The sequence below is a fragment of the Oncorhynchus nerka genome, linkage group LG11 (assembly GCF_034236695.1).
Source record: "Oncorhynchus nerka isolate Pitt River linkage group LG11, Oner_Uvic_2.0, whole genome shotgun sequence".
NCBI lineage: Eukaryota > Metazoa > Chordata > Actinopteri > Salmoniformes > Salmonidae > Oncorhynchus > Oncorhynchus nerka.
The window spans coordinates 25,845,837-25,864,837 of record NC_088406.1 but is presented as its reverse complement, the minus strand read 5'-3'; the positions used below and the strand labels follow the sequence as shown (position 1 = coordinate 25,864,837).

The following is a 19,001-nucleotide window of genomic DNA, read 5'->3' as shown; positions in this document are numbered from 1 at the left end:
CGTCAGCGTCTTGGAGCAGCCTCTGGGATAAGTTCAATTGCCCTGAGTGGTACAAACAAAGGATCCAATTTGGGAAAGTCGTAATCCTGGTGATAATGCTGGTGAGTTACCGCCGCTCTGATATCCAAAAGTTATTTCTGGCTGTATGTAATAACACAAACTTTCTGGGCTTTAATGCGAGAAATAAAATACAAAAAACAAAATACTGCAAAGTTGCTAGAATTAGAGCCGCCGTGTCTGTCGGCATCATCTAGCTGGTTGGAGAGCGAGGTGAGGCAACAATTACATGCACATCACTTTTTTCTCTCTCTCTCTCTCTCTCTGTGTGTGTGTGTGTGTGTGTGTGTGTGTGTGTGTGTGTGTGTGTGGCAATGTGCCTACAGTCCACTGTACTCTGAAGTTATGAGACAGATACAGTAAGAGACAGGTTTCTGTTTGTTGGTTTCAGAACCATTGAAGTGCTCATTATATAAGGTCTGCTGTATAGAGGATTATTGTATTGGTTTAAAGCAGGGCTAGGCAACTAGATTCAAACGTGGGCCGATTTTTGTCGGAGCGGCTGGTCGGGGGGCAGGAACGTAATTATAATAATTTGTGCACTGCACATTGACAACAACTAAATCTAAAAAGGGATTGCATTTGAAAATAACAATAATTTCATACCTTATTTACATTGAGACACTATCACATATGACTTTTTTTATTTGTGGGAATACTTGGGAACTGATTCCCTGGTTTAAAGCTACAGAGGGGGTTATTGTATTGGTGTACAGAAACTGGGCAGTACAGGTGTATGGGTTTTAGATCTTGTAGAGGGACAGAGGGAAGGCCTGTGTCGGGGTTGGCACAGACAGAACTTGGCAGCGGAACCAAGTGCTGCTGTCGTGTCGGAGGTTGGCACGCTCAGCCTGTCTGGCAGGAAGGAAACCTGTCTAGTGTACTGTGTGGCCGGGGTAGAGGGGTAGAACCACAAATATTCTGAGGCAGAACCTGCTCTCTCACACAGTCACCTCCTATACAGTACAACTATTACGTCCGGATGCAACCTCACCTCTGTAGCAATAAGTTCAGGACTGACTAGGATGTTGTTCCACAGTCACCCCTGAAAGGACAGAGGAATTGACAGATTACATTTTTTGGGGGGCTTAACTTTTCACTCCAATTTTCTAATAGTTATCACTCACTGACTGTATAGGTGGTGCTAATAACCCCTCCCTCTCTTCCGCTCCTCCCCTTGTCACCCCTCTCTCCTATCGTCCTTCAGGAAGTATAATATTCGTGTGGAGGACATCATGATCAGGGATGTGACCTACATCACCCTCAACTGCTGCTACAGAGACCTGCATGATGTACTGCTGGCTGGACACCTCAAGACCCTGGCCCTGCTCGAGTCTAGTGGTGAGACGAGCACATACTCATACTTTACAGACGCAGACACACACAAATTACACACACTACAGAACATTTTCCGTCAAATAAATACTCCCCCACACACACATTCAAGTTATATATTCTTATACAGTATGCCAAGTCTGTTGTAATTGTGTAGCGATGCCAAAGCAATTAGCTGGGGCAATTATTTTAAACAAACAAACACACCCCCTCATACACTTGCGTTGTGTACACACACACACACACACACACTCAAACACAGACGCCTGGCTGTTGTTAGTTAGATAACTTACCATGCAGAAACATGTGTTAGGAGTCCCCTGCACATTAACTACTGTTCTAGAAGACCTCTCCTCTCCATCACATCTCCCCCTCCTCTCTCATTCTAATCTCCTGGCCCCTCTCTCTCTATTTCTCTTCTCTTCCATCATCCCTCTTCTTTTTATTCTCATCTGTCTCTCCTCTGCCTTTCATCCCATCATATCTGTCCTCTCTTCATCACCCCATTCCCTTCTTACTTGCACTCTCATCTCATATTTCTCTCCATCCATCTCTCCCTTGCTGCCCCTCACTTTCCCTGCTCTCTTTCTCTCTCCCCCTCCTTTTTTCTACCTCATCATCACCCCTTCTCACTCCCCCTCCCTCCCTTCTCTCTCTCCCTCTCTCTCCCCCGCCCCTCAGAGTCGATGATCCTGCTGGGTTCTATTGAGCGTGCCCAGCTCCAGGCCCTCCTGTCCCTACAGCTGGGCCGGCCACGGAGACTGGAGTACCTGAGAGACCGGGCTACTGCTGAGAAGAAGCGCTTGTCGATGGTCTCCCATCCGGGCAGCGAGGACGGCTCCCAGAGGGTTAACCAGGAGGTCCGGTTCCAGGTAAGTACAGTCTTAACAACCCACACCGAGCTAAACGTTACACTCTTTGAGGTCAGTCATGTCTGGAGTCCCCAGTACCACACCAAGCTAAACGTTACACTCTTTGAGGTCAGTCATGTCTGGAGTCCCCAGTACCACACCAAGCTAACAGTACACACTATGAGGTCAGTCATGTCTGGAGTCCCCAGTACCACACCAAGCTAACAGTACACACTATGAGGTCAGTCATGTCTGGAGTCCCCAGTACCACACCAAGCTAACAGTACACACTATGAGGTCAGTCATGTCTGGAATCCCCAGTACCACACCAAGCTAACAGTACACACTATTAGGCCAGTCATGTCTGGAATCCCCAGTACCACACCAAGCTAACAGTACACACTATGAGGTCAGTCATGTCTGGAGTCCCCAGTACCACACCAAGCTAACAGTACACACTATGAGGCCAGTCATGTCTGGAGTCCCCAGTACCACACCAAGCTAACAGTACACACTATGAGGTCAGTCATGTCTGGAGTCCCCAGTACCACACCAAGCTAACAGTACACACTATGAGGTCAGTCATGTCTGGAGTCCCCAGTACCACACCAAGCTAACAGTACACACTATGAGGTCAGTCATGTCTGGAGTCCCCAGTACCACACCAAGCTAACAGTACACACTATGAGGTCAGTCATGTCTGGAGTCTCCAGTACCACACCAAGCTAACAGTACACACTATGAGGTGAGTCATGTCTGGAGTCCCCAGTACCACACCAAGCTAACAGTACACACTATGAGGTGAGTCATGTCTGGAATCCCCAGTACCACACCAAGCTAACAGTACACACTATGAGGTCAGTCATGTCTGGAGTCCCCAGTACCACACCAAGCTAACAGTACACACTATGAGGTCAGTCATGTCTGGAGTCTCCAGTACCTCACCAAGCTAACAGTACACACTATGAGGTGAGTCATGTCTGGAATCCCCAGTACTACACCAAGCTAACAGTACACACTATGAGGTCAGTCATGTCTGGAGTCCCCAGTACCACACCAAGCTAACAGTACACACTATGAGGTCAGTCATGTCTGGAGTCTCCAGTACCACACCAAGCTAACAGTACACACTATGAGGTCAGTCATGTCTGGAGTCCCCAGTACCACACCAAGCTAACAGTACACACTATGAGGTCAGTCATGTCTGGAGTCAGTCATACCACACCAAGCTAACAGTACACACTGAGGTCAGTCATGTCTGGTCCCCAGTACCACACCAAGCTAACAGTACACACTATGAGGTCAGTCATGTCTGGAGTCCCCAGTACCACACCAAGCTAACAGTACACACTATGAGGTCAGTCATGTCTGGAGTCCCCAGTACCACACCAAGCTAACAGTACACACTATGAGGTCAGTCATGTCTGGAGTCCCCAGTACCACACCAAGCTAACAGTACACACTATGAGGTCAGTCATGTCTGGAGTCCCCAGTACCACACCAAGCTAACAGTACACACTATGAGGGTCAGTCATGTCTGAGGTCAGTCCCCAGTACCACACCAAGCTAACAGTACACACTATGAGGTCAGTCATGTCTGGAGTCTCCAGTACCACACCAAGCTAACAGTACACACTATTAGGCCAGTCATGTCTGGAATCCCCAGTACCACACCAAGCTAACAGTACACACTATGAGGTGAGTCATGTCTGGAGTCCCCAGTACCACACCAAGCTAACAGTACACACTATGAGGTCAGTCATGTCTGGAGTCCCCAGTACCACACCAAGCTAACAGTACACACTATGAGGTCAGTCATGTCTGGAGTCCCCAGTACCACACCAAGCTAACAGTACACACTATGAGGTCAGTCATGTCTGGAGTCCCCAGTACCACACCAAGCTAACAGTACACACTATGAGGTCAGTCAGGTCAGTCATAACAGTACACACTATGAGGTCAGTCATGTCTGGAGTCCCCAGTACCACACCAAGCTAACAGTACACACTATGAGGTCAGGTCAGTCATAACAGTCTATGAGGTCAGTCATGTCTGGAGTCCCCAGTACCACACCAAGCTAACAGTACACACTATGAGGTCAGTCATGTCTGGAGTCCCCAGTACCACACCAAGCTAACAGTACACACTATGAGGTCAGTCATGTCTGGAGTCCCCAGTACCACACCAAGCTAACAGTACACACTATGAGGTCAGTCATGTCTGGAGTCCCCAGTACCACACCAAGCTAACAGTACACACTATGAGGTCAGTCATGTCTGGAGTCTCCAGTACCACACCAAGCTAACAGTACACACTATGAGGTCAGTCATGTCTGGAGTCCCCAGTACCACACCAAGCTAACAGTACACACTATGAGGTCAGTCATGTCTGGAATCCAGAGTACCACACCAAGCTAACAGTACACATAACGCTGTATAAGTTTAAGTTGTATAAGATTTTTACCCAAAACGTCTTGAAGACTGGATCAGTGGAGGAGGATAGGATACCAGGTCAGCTTAGAGACACAGGAGAACCAGAACTATAGCAAATACAGTGGTAGCTGGCTCCATCTGCTTCACTGGCTCCATTTGACAACCAATATGAGAAAAAAAATGATATAAAATTGTTCTAGTCCCATGGTTGATATGTGAGAGAAACAGTTTTAACAAGCCTTTATTGTCCCATCAATAATAGACTCAGTGAGCGAGAGGGAGTGAAAGAAGGAGAGAGAGACTGACAGAGAGAGAAACAGAAGGAGAGGCTGGGCTTTGACTATGTACAGACTCAGTGAGCATAGCCTTGCTATTGAGAAAGGCAGCTGTAGGCAGACCTGGCTCCTAAGAGAAGACAGGCTATGTGCACACTGCCCACAAAATTAGGTGTAAACTGAGCTGCACTTCCTAACCTCCTGCCCAATGTATGACCATATTAGAGACAACTATTTCCCTCAGATTACACAGATCCACAAAGAATTTGAGAACAAACCCAATTTTGATAAACTCCCATGTCTACTGGGTGAAATACCACAGTGTGCCATCACAGCAGCAAGATTTGTGACCTATTGCCACAACACTGTATGTAGACATTATAACATTTGAAATGTCTTTATTATTTTGGAACTTCTGTGAGTGTAATCTTTACTGTTCATTTTTATTGTTTATTTCACTTTTATTATCTACTTCGCTTGCTTTGGCAATGTTAAAATATGTTTCCCATGCCAATAAAGCCCTTGAATTGAATTGAACAGAGAGAGAGGGCCTGACAGAGAGAGAGACAGTGACAAAGGAGAGCGAGAGGGGCCGACGGAAAGAGAGACAGTGACAAAGGAGAGCGAGAGGGACCGACGGAGAGAGAGACAGTGACAAAGGAGAGCGAGAGGGGCCGACGGAAAGAGAGACAGTGACAAAGGAGAGCGAGAGGAACCGACGGAAAGAGAGACAGTGACAAAGGAGAGCTAGAGGGACCGACGGAAAGAGAGACAGTGACAAAGGAGAGCGAGAGGGACCGACGGAGAGAGAGACAGTGACAAAGGAGAGCGAGAGGGACCGACGGAAAGAGAGACAGTGACAAAGGAGAGCGAGAGGGACCGACGGAAAGAGAGACAGTGACAAAGGAGAGCTAGAGGGACCGACAGAGAGAGAGAGACAATGACAAAGGAGAGCGGGACGAACCGACGGAAAGAGAGACAGTGACAAAGGAGAGCTAGAGGGACCGACGGAAAGAGAGACAGTGACAAAGGAGAGCTAGAGGGACCGACGGAAAGAGAGACAGTGACAAAGGAGAGCTAGAGGGACCGACGGAAAGAGAGACAGTGACAAAGGAGAGCTAGAGGGACCGACGGAAAGAGAGACAGTGACAAAGGAGAGCGAGAGGGACCAACGGAAAGAGAGACAGTGACAAAGGAGAGCGAGAGGGACCGACGGAAAGAGAGACAGTGACAAAGGAGAGCTAGAGGGACCGACAGAGAGAGAGAGACAATGACAAAGGAGAGCGGGACGAACCGACGGAAAGAGAGACAGTGACAAAGGAGAGCGAGAGGGACCGACGGAAAGAGAGTCAGTGACAAAGGAGAGCTAGAGGGACCGACGGAAAGAGAGACAGTGACAAAGGAGAGCTAGAGGGACCGACGGAAAGAGAGACAGTGACAAAGGAGAGCGAGAGGGACCGAAGGAGAGAGAGACAGTGACAAAGGAGAGCGAGAGGAACCGACGGAAAGAGAGACAGTGACAAAGGAGAGCGAGAGGTACCGACGGAAAGAGAGACAGTGACAAAGGAGAGCGAGAGGGACCGACGGAAAGAGAGAGTGACAAAGGAGAGCGAGAGGGACCGACGGAAAGAGAGACAGTGACAAAGGAGAGCGAGAGGGACCGATGGAAAGAGAGACAGTGACAAAGGAGAGCGAGAGGGACCGACAGAGAGAGAGAGACAATGACAAAGGAGAGCGGGATGAACCGACGGAAAGAGAGACAGTGACAAAGGAGAGCGAGAGGGACCGACGGAAAGAGAGACAGTGACAAAGGAGAGCGAGAGGGACCGACGGAAAGAGAGACAGTGACAAAGGAGAGCGAGAGGGACCGACGGAAAGAGAGACAGTGACAAAGGAGAGCGAGAGGGACCGATGGAAAGAGAGACAGTGACAAAGGAGAGCGAGAGGGACCGACAGAGAGAGAGAGACAATGACAAAGGAGAGCGGGATGAACCGACGGAAAGAGAGACAGTGACAAAGGAGAGCGAGAGGGACCGACGGAAAGAGAGACAGTGACAAAGGAGAGCGAGAGGGAGACGGAAAGAGGACAGTGACAAAGGAAAGAGGGACTGACGGAGAAGACAGTGACAAAGGAGAGCGAGAGGGACCGACGGAAAGAGAGACAGTGACAAAGGAGAGCGAGAGGGACCGACGGAAAGAGAGACAGTGACAAAGGAGAGCGAGAGGGACCGACGGAAAGAGAGACAGTGACAAAGGAGAGCGAGAGGGACCGACGGAAAGAGAGACAGTGACAAAGGAGAGCGAGAGGGACCGACGGAAAGAGAGACAGTGACAAAGGAGAGCGAGAGGGACCGACGGAAAGAGAGACAGTGACAAAGGAGAGCGAGAGGAACCGACGGAAAGAGAGACAGTGACAAAGGAGAGCGAGAGGGACCGACGGAAAGAGAGACAGTGACAAAGGAGAGCGAGAGGGACCGACAGAGAGAGAGAGACAATGACAAAGGAGAGCAGGACGAACCGACGGAAAGAGAGACAGTGACAAAGGAGAGCGAGAGGAACCGACGGAAAGAGAGACAGTGACAAAGGAGAGCGAGAGGGACCGACGGAAAGAGAGACAGTGACAAAGGAGAGCGAGAGGAACCGACGGAAAGAGAGACAGTGACAAAAGAGAGCGAGAGGGACCGACGGAAAGAGAGACAGTGACAAAGGAGAGCGAGAGGGACCGACGGAAAGAGAGACAGTGACAAAGGAAAGCGAGAGGGACCGACGGAAAGAGAGACCTAGAAGGAGATGTGTCTTAGGATGTGCAGTCAGTGCACACTTGTGTGTGTGCGCGCATGCAGTTGTGCTTGTGTGTGTGTGTGTGTGTGTGTGTGTGTGTGTGTGTGTGTGTGTGTGTGTGTGTGTGTGTGTGTGTGTGTGTGTGTGTGAGCACTGGCACACACAGCTGAAATTGTGGTTTTGTGGTTGCCAATGTCTAGCTTTATTTTGAGGGCTAGCACTGCTGTATTCAGAATACTGATCTGGTTCCTCCTCCCTGCACCACTCCTGCACCCCGCCCCAGGCTAGTGGAGTGATACTCAGCCATTCACAGCAGGCCGGTGGGGGGAAGAGGAGGAGAGGAAGGGAGGGGGTGGCGGGGAAGAGGAGAAGAGGGGAAACAAGCGTTTATTTCAGCTTTTCCCCCCAGGACTTCCCTCCAGGACTTCCCCCCCCCCCCCAGGATGCCAGGGTTTGGATATTCATCACACTCATTTAGCTCTCTCAGCGCTCTCACTCTCTCGCTCTCTCACTCTCTCGCTCTCTCTTTGTTTCTCTCTCTGTCTAAAAACATAAAAATAAAATCATTGTAAGTTTTAATTTTCCAAAGTTGGTGTGAGAGAGATGGAAAATGTATTGTTATCGATCAATAGTGACAAATGATAACTTAGATGGAAAGGTACTGAGGATGGTAGCTAACTCTATAGCCACTCCTATCTGTCATATCTTTAATCTGAGCCTAGAGGAAAGTCTTTGTCCTCAGGCCTGGAGGGAAGCCAAAGTCATTCCACTACCCAAGAGTGGTAAAGCAGCCTTTACTGGTTCTAACAGCAGACCAATCAGCTTGCTGCCAGCTCTTGGCAAAGTGTTGGATTTTTCTTTTGGCCAAATACAATGCTATTTTTCTGTAAACAAATTAACATTAGACTTTCAGCGTGCTTATAGAGAAGGGCACTCAACATGTACTGCATTGACACAAATTACTGATGATTGGTTGAAAGAAAGTGATAAGAAGATTGTAGGATCTGTACTGTTAGATTTCAGTGCAGCCTTTGATATTATTGACCATAACCTGTTGATGAGTAAACGTATGTGCTATAACTTTTCAACCTCTGTCATATCGTGGTTTCAGAGCTATCTATCTAATAGAACTCATAGGGTTTTTCTTTAATGGAAGCTTCTCTAATGTCAAACATGTAAAGTGTGGTGTACCGCAGGGCAGTTCTAGACCCTCTACTCTTTTCTATTTTACCAATGACCTGCCACTGGCATTAAACAAAGCATGTGTGTCCATGTATGATGATGATTCACCTCTGTATGCGTCAGCAACCGCATCTAATGAAGTTACTGAAACCCTTAACAGAGTTGCAGTCAGTTTTGGAATGGGTGGCCAGTAATAAACTGGTCCTGAACATCTCTAAAACTAAGAGCATTGTATTTGGTACAAATCAGATTCTAGCTGAATCTGGTAATGAATGGTGTTGCTGTTGAGTAAGTTGAGGAGACTAAATGACTTGGTGTTGCCTTAGATTGTAAACTGTCATGGTCAAAACATTGATTCAATGGTTGTAAAGATGGGGAGAGGTCTGTCCGTGATAACGAGATGCTCTGCATTTTTGACACAACACTCCACAAAGCAAATCCTACAGGCTCTAGTTTGATCTTATCTTGATTATTGTCCAGTCACATGGTCAAGTCATGCTAAGAAACACTTAGTAAAGCTGCAGCTGGCCCAGAACAGAGCAGCATGTTGTGCTCTTTATTGTAATCAAAGCGCTAATGTTAATACTATGCATGCCAGTTTCTCCTGGCTAAGAGTTTAGGAAATACTGACTGTATCACCTCTTATTTTTATGAAAAAGATGAAGGTGTTGGAAATTCCAAATTCTTTGCATAGTCAACTGTCATACACATTTACCACAGCAGTCATGCCACCAGGGGTCTTTTCACAGTCCCCAGGTCCAGAACAAATCCAAGGAAACGTACAGTATTATACAGAGCCATGATTACATGGAACTCTCTTCCATCTCATATAGTGCAAGTGAACAGCAAACATGGTTTCAAAAAACGAATAAAGCAACACACCTCATGGCACAACGTCTCTCCCCCATGTGACCTACTTGTTGTGTGTATGTACTGGACTACATGTTTTTAAATGTATGTCAATTGTAAAGTCTTTTGTCTGTAATGTATTTTACGTGATGTGTCAGACCCCAGTAAGACTAGCTGTTGCTTTTGGCGCCAGCTAATGGGGATCGTAATAAAATAAAAAAAAGTATCTAATATATCTCTATCCTCATCTCCACTTTCTTCTACATCTTTTCAGCTCTGGTGTTTCCTCCGATCTATTGACTTTTCTTCTCACTTTTTCATTCTGTCTCCTTCTTTAGCTCTCTTCTTTAGCTCTCTCCATATTCTCACAATCTCATCTCATTCTCTCCCTCTCTTGCTTTTTCTATTCCTCCCTCCACCAGGCTGTGTGTGTGGGGGGGTGTAAGAGGTGGTGAGACAGGATAGAGAGCAACCCATTGGATTGATGAGTCAGGAGGAGAGTGAAAGGCAATCAAATACAAATTAGATATAAAGAGGGGTGGGGAAAGGCATGGGTGGAGAGAGGAGGAGGAGGAAGAGAGGGGGTGTGGGGGGGGGTGAAGCACATGTTGATGTCCAGAACTGCATGTGAGAGTGTTGGCTAGGGAGTTTGCCTATAAGTATACCTTGTTATTGGATCATTCTTACTTAGAACAGAGTGAAAAGAAACTCGTACTGTGGGACCATTTTCCCCAAACTAAACTACAGTGCAGTGATGTGTGTGGAATGTGTAGAAGGGATGTAGGTACAACATGTACTGTACTATTGATTACATGTATTCAGAGTGTATAGTAACGTGTGTGTGTGTGTGTGTGTGTGTGTGTGTGTGTGTGTGTGTGTGTGTGTGTGTGTGTGTGTGTGTGTGTGTGTGTGTGTGTGTGCGTGTGTGTGTAGATCTCGACAGAGGAGTCTACCTTCAGTCCCACCCCTACCCCCTCTATGAAGCCACTGAAGCCAGCCCTGAAGAGACCCTCTGTGGTGGATCGCCCCACTGGGATACCCATACCCACAAGTAAGCACACACACACACACAAACCCCCTAGAGTTGATTGATGCATCGGTGCGTCAATCTAAGTAACATAATAACATAGTAGCATAGTAACATCAAAATGTGTCAGTTTAAGCTAGAGATATATTTTCTTTTGCATTGGATGAGTCTCAATCCACCTCGTCCGCTCACATTGCACTTCCGCATCTACAGTTAAAGGTGGCAAAGCTAGAGCGGTGAAATTCGGTCTTCTCATGAAAACATCTGTAGCATCTGAACAGTTTGACCTACAAACTATTATGAACACTCTATGGAAAGGGGAGACTCTCACGGACATGAGTGTGGTAATCGTCTGAATTCGTTACAGTCCATGTGCCAGCTTCTGTTTGTAGCATCCGAACTGTTTGGGCTACAAACAAATGTGGAGAGGGGAGATTCTCACGAACATGATGGTGTTCTCCGTTTAGCTCTACGACCCCCACAAGTGTCCCGGGACTCATCTGAAGGTAACTGATACCGGTTGTAAAAAAACATCTGTAACATTTCGGTTGTACAAAAAAAGTCTAAAGTTTGGACACCGACTCATTCAAGGGTTTTTCTTTATTTGGACTGTTTTCTACGTTGTAGAATAATAGTGAAGATATCAAAACTATGAAATAACACATCAAAATATATTTTATTTTTGAGATTCTTCAAAGTTGCCACCCTTTGCCTTGATGACAGCTTTGCAAGCCATTTGTGTGTTTCTCTGAGCTATAGTAGTAAAGGCCAAATTCAGTATTTGATCATATATTTACATTTTTTCCTAAACATTTAACATTTACATTTAAGTCATTTAGCAGACGCTCTTATCCAGAGCGGTCCTAAAATTCAAAATCACATTGCTAGCTAAATGATCCATTGTATGACCAACCCCACCCCCTCCGTCCCCCCGTAAACCCCCAATGACCTTTACAAATTATTAAACAACTAAGTACTTTTTGATTTACTTTGAGCTGCTTCAATGGTCTCTCTCTCTCTCTCTCTCTCTCTCTCTCTCTCTCTCTCTCTCTCTCTCTCTCTCTCTCTCTCAGGTCCACAGGACCACTCTAGCAGCACCTTAAAGAATCTCTTCTGTGTCAACCCTGAGACAGAAGGCCTGGAGGTGAGACACCTGTTTTAAAACACTCACACACAAACACACTCCCCTTACCTCCTACAAACTCTTCATAATCTCTCCTCCAAGCTCAGAATCTCCCAACTCTCTCCTACACATAACCCATTCCTGTCCTGACTCTCCACTCTCTCTGAGTAACACCTCCACACCGCCACTTGGGTTGGGAGACTCAAGTGTCTCTTTCTGAGAGTGGTGGGGTGAGCGTTTGCCCAGCATTGCGGAGCCGTTGTGTTAATGTTGTTCTTGTCTTTGGCCGCTGGAAGAACAAGAATGTCAACATCAACATAGAGGGCACTGCGACTCCTGAGTTTAGGAGTCCACCCAAGCGTGTCCGGATATCCGTCGTGGTAAGAACGCCGGGAATGCCTGCGGAAATTGCCCAGCAACTGGACAGCCATCCAATCAACCAATCGCCATCTACTGCAGTGTTAATCCATGCCGATGGACTGTGATCTGTGCCATCGAGCCAAAAGTGTTGAACGTCCTCCTCCCTGTCTGTGAACCATTACTGACCTCTGACCCCTAGTCCTCTTCTTCTGATTGGCTGTTAGAATGCAAACTGAATACAAACATTGTCAGAATGCAAACTGATTGGTCAAGAGGTCAGTAGGGATCATGGAGAACTCGACCGCCCCTATAGCTATGACACCCTAAACCCCAAAACACTACAAACCGGGTTTGTGGTCCAAACGTGGTCTTTCCTCAGTAAAGTTGTGGTTAACTTAAGGGATGTGGCGGTTCAACCAAAGCATGCTGCTACGCTGTCCATCATCAGCCATGTCATTAGAGGTGTCCAATCAGTGACCTTCTACTGGTTTGTGGGTGGGGCCTGTAGCGCTACAGTCCACCCCTCCACAGAACCAAACCCCTCCCACTTGTTCATCTGCTGTAGTTGTTCATACCATTTGTCATGAGGACACAAGTTATACTAGGGATAGAGGGAGGGGGGAGAGGTTTGGATTGGGATGGGAGCGGGGTGGGGTGGGGGGAGGTGGTATTTCATGACATGCGTGTGGCCCTGTGTTGCTTAGTTGGTAGAACATGGTGCTTCCACCGCCAGGGTTGAGGGTTTGATTCCCGGGACCACCCATACGTAAAATATATGCACGCATGACTAAGTCGATTTGGATAAAAGCGTCTGCTAAATGGCATATATTATTAACAGAAATCAAAGATGTATCCTGTTGGTAAGACAAGCAGTTCTAGTCCTCCTGTTCAATGACCAAGCAATTACAAATACAACCACCAAGGAAACCATAAACCAATTCTGAATTAATGATGATTGCAACATTTAAAACATGATCAAATGTTGCATGTACCCCTCTGACAAAATATAACATGCTAATTATTGTTTTATTCATAAATAGTCAAGAGAACAGCAATCTGGAAATGTAATAGTGAAAGGTTTTAATGTCATTAAACATTGATAGCCTAAACCTAATGGTACAATATTGATGCCCTGAATATTTTAGTGATGTAGAGACATTAGTAATGATAAAGCTTTGATGAGCTAATTAGGCACAACTACCCTCTAGGTGTGTATGTATGTGTGTGTTTATGCTAGGGTGTTTGTTAGTGTTGATTATAGTTATTAGTATTCAGAGGGAGTGTGTGGTTACTCAGGATCCATTTGGCCACACAGGCCCTAAACATAAATATGAACAAACAAATGTATTAAAATATTTACCCAAGACTTCTGACGACACTACAGTACACCCCCGCATCTTAAAGAAATGAAGTTATTACTTCTCTTTCTCCCCCTGAGCTGTAGTTCACAGCCCCCTTCTCTCTCCAAATTACTCTCATTTCCCCTCTTTTTATCTACCTCTCTGCGTCACTATTTCTCTCTTTCTTACCCTCCCCTTTTCATCCTTTCCCTACCTGATCCTCCTTTTTTCCCACCTCCTCCTCCTTCCCCCTCCGGTCTACCTTCTTTCCTGCCTTCCCTCTCTCTGGATCCAGTGTGAAATATTGATGCAGGGTAAATTACTTGAGTATTCCATCCCAGAGAAATGATCCTGGCCTTTCAGAGCTCAGTGTTTTCTCATTCTTTCTCTCTTTCCTCTTAACGAGAGTAGACCAGACAACACGTCACTGAGCGGTTTCATGCCTTATTAATGGACGTGTTTGTCCAGATTTATTCTCCGCCTTTAGAATCACACTGGGAATGGCATTGTCAGCGAGTGTGTGTGTATGTTTGTTATATTCTGGGCTGGCCCTGAATTGAAGCTTGTTGAGTAGTTTGATGTGTGGATTGCAGTGGACCAACACTGGGGTCAAGACACTAAGAGAAGGAGCAGAGGACTTAGATTAGATTAAGAGAGACACACACAGATGCAGAAATATAAATCAATAGATAGATCAAGATGAAGGAAGAGAGATGTCACCTGTTAAATCCACTTCAATCAGTGTAGATGAAGTGGAGGAGACAATTGAGATTTTTAAGTCTTGAAACAATTGAGACATAGATTGTGTATGTGTGAAGTCAAACGATTTAAGTGCCTTTGAACGGGATATGGTAGTCGGTGCCAGAGGCACCGGTTTGAATGTGTCAAGAACTGCAACGCTGCTGGGTTATTCACGCTCAACAGTTTCCTGTGTGTATCAAGAATGGTCTACCACCCAAAGGACATCCAGTGAACTTGACACAATTGTGGGAAGCATTGGAGTCCACATGGACCAGCAACATGGGCCAGCATCCCCTGCTCTGTCTCTCTCCCAAAAACACTCACTTCCACCACATGCAGGTGGTAGCTGTTCTATATCAAACAACTACATCTCTGTATTATACTGATTCTTCTACACACACACACACACACACGCACACACACACACACACACACACACACACACACACACACACACACACACACACACACACACACACACACACCTCTTTCATCTGTGCAGTGTCCTGATTTTGGAGAGGTGTACTGGTTTGACAGTAGCACTTTTATTTGAATGTACCATATGTATCTACTTAGAAAGTAATGGTAATAACCAATGTGTTCAATTCTGCTAAATGTGTACCAGAAAAGTACCCATTGACCTCATGGGAGTAAGTAGCGGGTAAAAACTGGTGGAAACAGGACTGTAAAATGCAGTGCTAGCAGACTGTCAGTCCATGTTGGTGTCAGTGGTGATGGTGTTGTCAACTCCAGACACATCTGGCTTCTGGTTCTGGTTCTATAATTCTACAGTAGGGAGGTCACCTTGACCACCCGGGCCCCACAGCAACTGTTGCCAGGGTTACAGGTAGGTCAGCCACTGCAGGCGGGTGGATAAATGAGCTCAGGGCTCCCATCACCCCCTAGGGCCTGAGGCTGGGAGAGGGATCAGGTGTGGAGGTAGACGGAGAGAAATTAATAAACACACACACACACACTTTTACACTAAAGTCACACATAAATCAAATCAAATGTTATTTGTCACATACACATGGTTAGCAGATGTTAATGCGAATGTAGCGAAATGCTTGTGCTTCTAGTTCTGACAATGCAGTAATAACCAACAAGTAATCTAACTAACAATTCCAAAACTACTGTCTTATACACAGTGTAAGGGGATAAAGAATATGTACATAAAGATATATGAATGAGTGATGGTACAGAGCAGCATAGGCAAGATACAGTAGATGGTATCGAGTACAGTATATACATATGAGATGAGTATGTAAACAAAGTGGCATAGTTAGTGGCTAGTGATACATGTATTACATAAGGATGCAGTCGATGATATAGAGTACAGTATATACGTATGCATATGAGATGAATAATGTAGGGTATGTAACATTATATTAGGTAGCATTGTTTAAAGTGGCTAGTGATATATTTTACATCATTTCCCATCAATTCCCATTATTAAAGTGGCTGGAGTTGAGTCAGTGTCAGTGTGTTGGCAGCAGCCACTCAATGTTAGTGGTGGCTGTTTAACAGTCTGATGGCCTTGAGATAGAAGCTGTTTTTCAGTCTCTCGGTCCCAGCTTTGATGCACCTGTACTGACCTCGCCTTCTGGATGATAGCGGGGTGAACAGGCAGTGGCTCGGGTGGTTGTTGTCCTTGATGCTCTTTATGGCCTTCCTGTAACATCGGGTGGTGTAGGTGTCCTGGAGGGCAGGTAGTTTGCCCCCGGTGATGCGTTGTGCAGACCTCACTACCCTCTGGAGAGCCTTACGGTTGTGGGCGGAGCAGTTGCCGTACCAGGCGGTGATACAGCCCGCCAGGATGCTCTCGATTGTGCATCTGTAGAAGTTTGTGAGTGCTTTTGGTGACAAGCCGAATTTCTTCAGCCTCCTGAGGTTGAAGAGGCGCTGCTGCGCCTTCTTCACGATGCTGTCTGTGTGAGTGGACCAATTCAGTTTGTCTGTGATGTGTATGCCGAGGAACTTAAAACTTACTACCCTCTCCACTACTGTTCCATCGATGTGGATAGGTGGGTGTTCCCTCTGCTGTTTCCTGAATTCCCTATTCTCACGGGACTAGTATTACAGAACAGGGGTGTCAAACTCATTCCACGGAGGGCAGAGTGTCTGTTCCCCCCCCGTGGAATGAGTTCGAAACACGTGCTATAGAACATTGGTTATGTAATTACTACCCCAGCATGTCCATTTTTCCACTATAAATTTTAAGACGGGATAGGTATGGCCAAACTGCCCCTGTAATCATTTTCTTCCTCATTCAAAATTGACCGTTTTGACGGAAGCCTGGAGGCTCTTTTAGGCGTGAAAATACTTCCAATGTCCAGGGATAGCCTCATATTGGCCTGATGGCCTTCAGTTATGATGTCCAGGGATAGCCAGCCTAATATTGGCCTGATGGCTTTCAGTTATGATGTCCAGGGATAGCCTAATATTGGCCTGATGGCTTTCAGTTATGATGTCCTGGAATAGCCTAATATTGGCCTGATGGCTTTCAGTTATGATGTCCAGGGATAGCCTAATATTGGCCTGATGGCTTTCATTTATGATGTCCAGGGATAGCCTAATATTGGCCTGATGGCTTTCAGTTATGATGTCCAGGGATAGCCTAATATTGACCTGATGGCTTTCAGTTATGATGTCCAGGGATAGCCTCATATTGGCCTGATGGCTTTCAGTTATGATGTCCAGGGATAGCCTCATATTGGAATGATGGCCTTCAGTTATGATGTCCAGGGATAGCCTAATATTGGCCTGATGGCTTTCAGTTATGATGTCCAGGGATAGCCTCATATTGGCCTGATGGCTTTCAGTTATGATGTCCAGGGATAGCCTCATATTGGAATGATGGCCTTCAGTTATGATGTCCAGGGATAGCCTAATATTGGAATGATGGCTTTCAGTTATCAAATCAAATCAAATGTATTTATATAGCCCTTCGTACATCAGCTGATATCAAAGTGCTGTACAGAAACCCAGCCTAAAACCCCAAACAGCAAGCAATGCAGGTGTAGAAGCACGGTGGCTAGGAAAAACTCCCTAGAAAGGCCAAAACCTAGGAAGCAACCTAGAGAGGAACCAGGCTATGTGGGGTGGCCAGTCCTCTTCTGGCTGTGCCGGGTGGAGATTATAACAGAACATGGCCAAGATGTTCAAATGTTCATAAATGACCAGTATGGTCGAATAATAATAAGGCAGAACAATTGAAACTGGAGCAGCAGCACGGTCAGGTGGACTGGGGACAGCAAGGAGTCATCATGTCAGGTAGTCCTGGGGCATGGTCCTAGGGCTCAGGTCCTCCAAGAGAGAGAAAGAAAGAGAGAATTAGAGAGAGCATATGTGGGGTGGCCAGTCCTCTTCTGGCTGTGCCGGGTGGAGATTATAACAGAACATGGCCAAGATGTTCAAATGTTCATAAATGACCAGCATGGTCGAATAATAATAAGGCAGAACAATTGAAACTGGAGCAGTAGCACGGTCAGGTGGACTGGGGACAGCAAGGAGTCATCATGTCAGGTAGTCCTGGGGCATGGTCCTAGGGCTCAGGTCTTCCGAGAGAGAGAAAGAAAGAGAGAAGGAGAGAATTAGAGAACGCACACTTAGATTCACACAGGACACCGAATAGGACAGGAGAAGTACTCCAGATAAACAAACTGACCCTAGCCCCCCGAAACATAACCTACTGCAGCATAAATACTGGAGGCTGAGACAGGAGGGGTCAGGAGACACTGTGGCCCCATCCGAGGACACCCCCGGACAGGGCCAAACAGGAAGGATATAACCCCACCCACTTTGCCAAAGCACAGCCCCCACACCACTAGAGGGATATCTTCAACCACCAACTTACCATCCTGAGACAAGGCTGAGTATAGCCCACAAAGATCTCCGCCATGGCACAACCCAAAGGGGGGCGCCAACCCAGACAGGATGACCACATCAGTGAATCAACCCACTCAGGTGACGCACCCCTTCCAGGGACGGCATGAGAGAGCACCAGTAAGCCAGTGACTCAGCCCCTGTAATAGGGTTAGAGGCAGAGAATCCCAGTGGAAAGAGGGGAACCGGCCAGGCAGAGACAGCAAGGGCGATTCGTTGCTCCAGAGCCTTTCCGTTCACCTTCCCACTCCTGGGCCAGACTACACTCAATCATATGACCCACTGAAGAGATGAGTCTTCAGTAAAGACTTAAAGGTTGAGACTGAGTTTGCGTCTCTGACATGGGTAGGCAGACCGTTCCCTAAAAATGGAGCTCTATAGGAGAAAGCCCTGCCTCCAGCTGTTTGCTTAGAAATTCTAGGGACAATTAGGAGGCCTGCGTCTTGTGACCGTAGCGTACGTGTAGGTATGTATGGCAGGACCAAATCAGAGAGATAGGTAGGAGCAAGCCCATGTAATGCTTTGTAGGTTAGCAGTAAAACCTTGAAATCAGCCCTTGCTTTGACAGGAAGCCAGTGTAGAGAGGCTAGCACTGGAGTAATATGATCAAATTTTTGGTTCTAGTCAGGATTCTAGCAGCCGTATTTAGCACTAACTGAAGTTTATTTAGTGCTTTATCCGGGTAGCCGGAAAGTAGAGCATTGCAGTAGTCTAACCTAGAAGTGACAAAAGCATGGATTAATTTTTCTGCATCATTTTTGGA

The 19,001-nt window shown here is 46.5% G+C and overlaps 1 protein-coding gene across 5 annotated transcripts in view; it reads left to right on the top strand.

The window, feature by feature from the left end:
- Positions 1-19,001, top strand: part of LOC115117173 (chloride channel protein 2-like) — a 223,932-nt gene that overhangs the window by 167,809 nt on the left and 37,122 nt on the right. Inside the window, exons 16-21 of one of the 5 annotated variants that reach the window (XM_065024329.1) lie at positions 1,265-1,398; positions 2,074-2,264; positions 10,696-10,813; positions 11,257-11,295; positions 11,863-11,933; positions 12,209-12,292. In XM_065024329.1, coding sequence (XP_064880401.1) covers positions 1,265-1,398; positions 2,074-2,264; positions 10,696-10,813; positions 11,257-11,295; positions 11,863-11,933; positions 12,209-12,292 — 637 coding nt within the window. The other 4 variants (XM_065024330.1, XM_065024331.1, XM_065024332.1 and 1 more) reach the window with 4 other exon arrangements.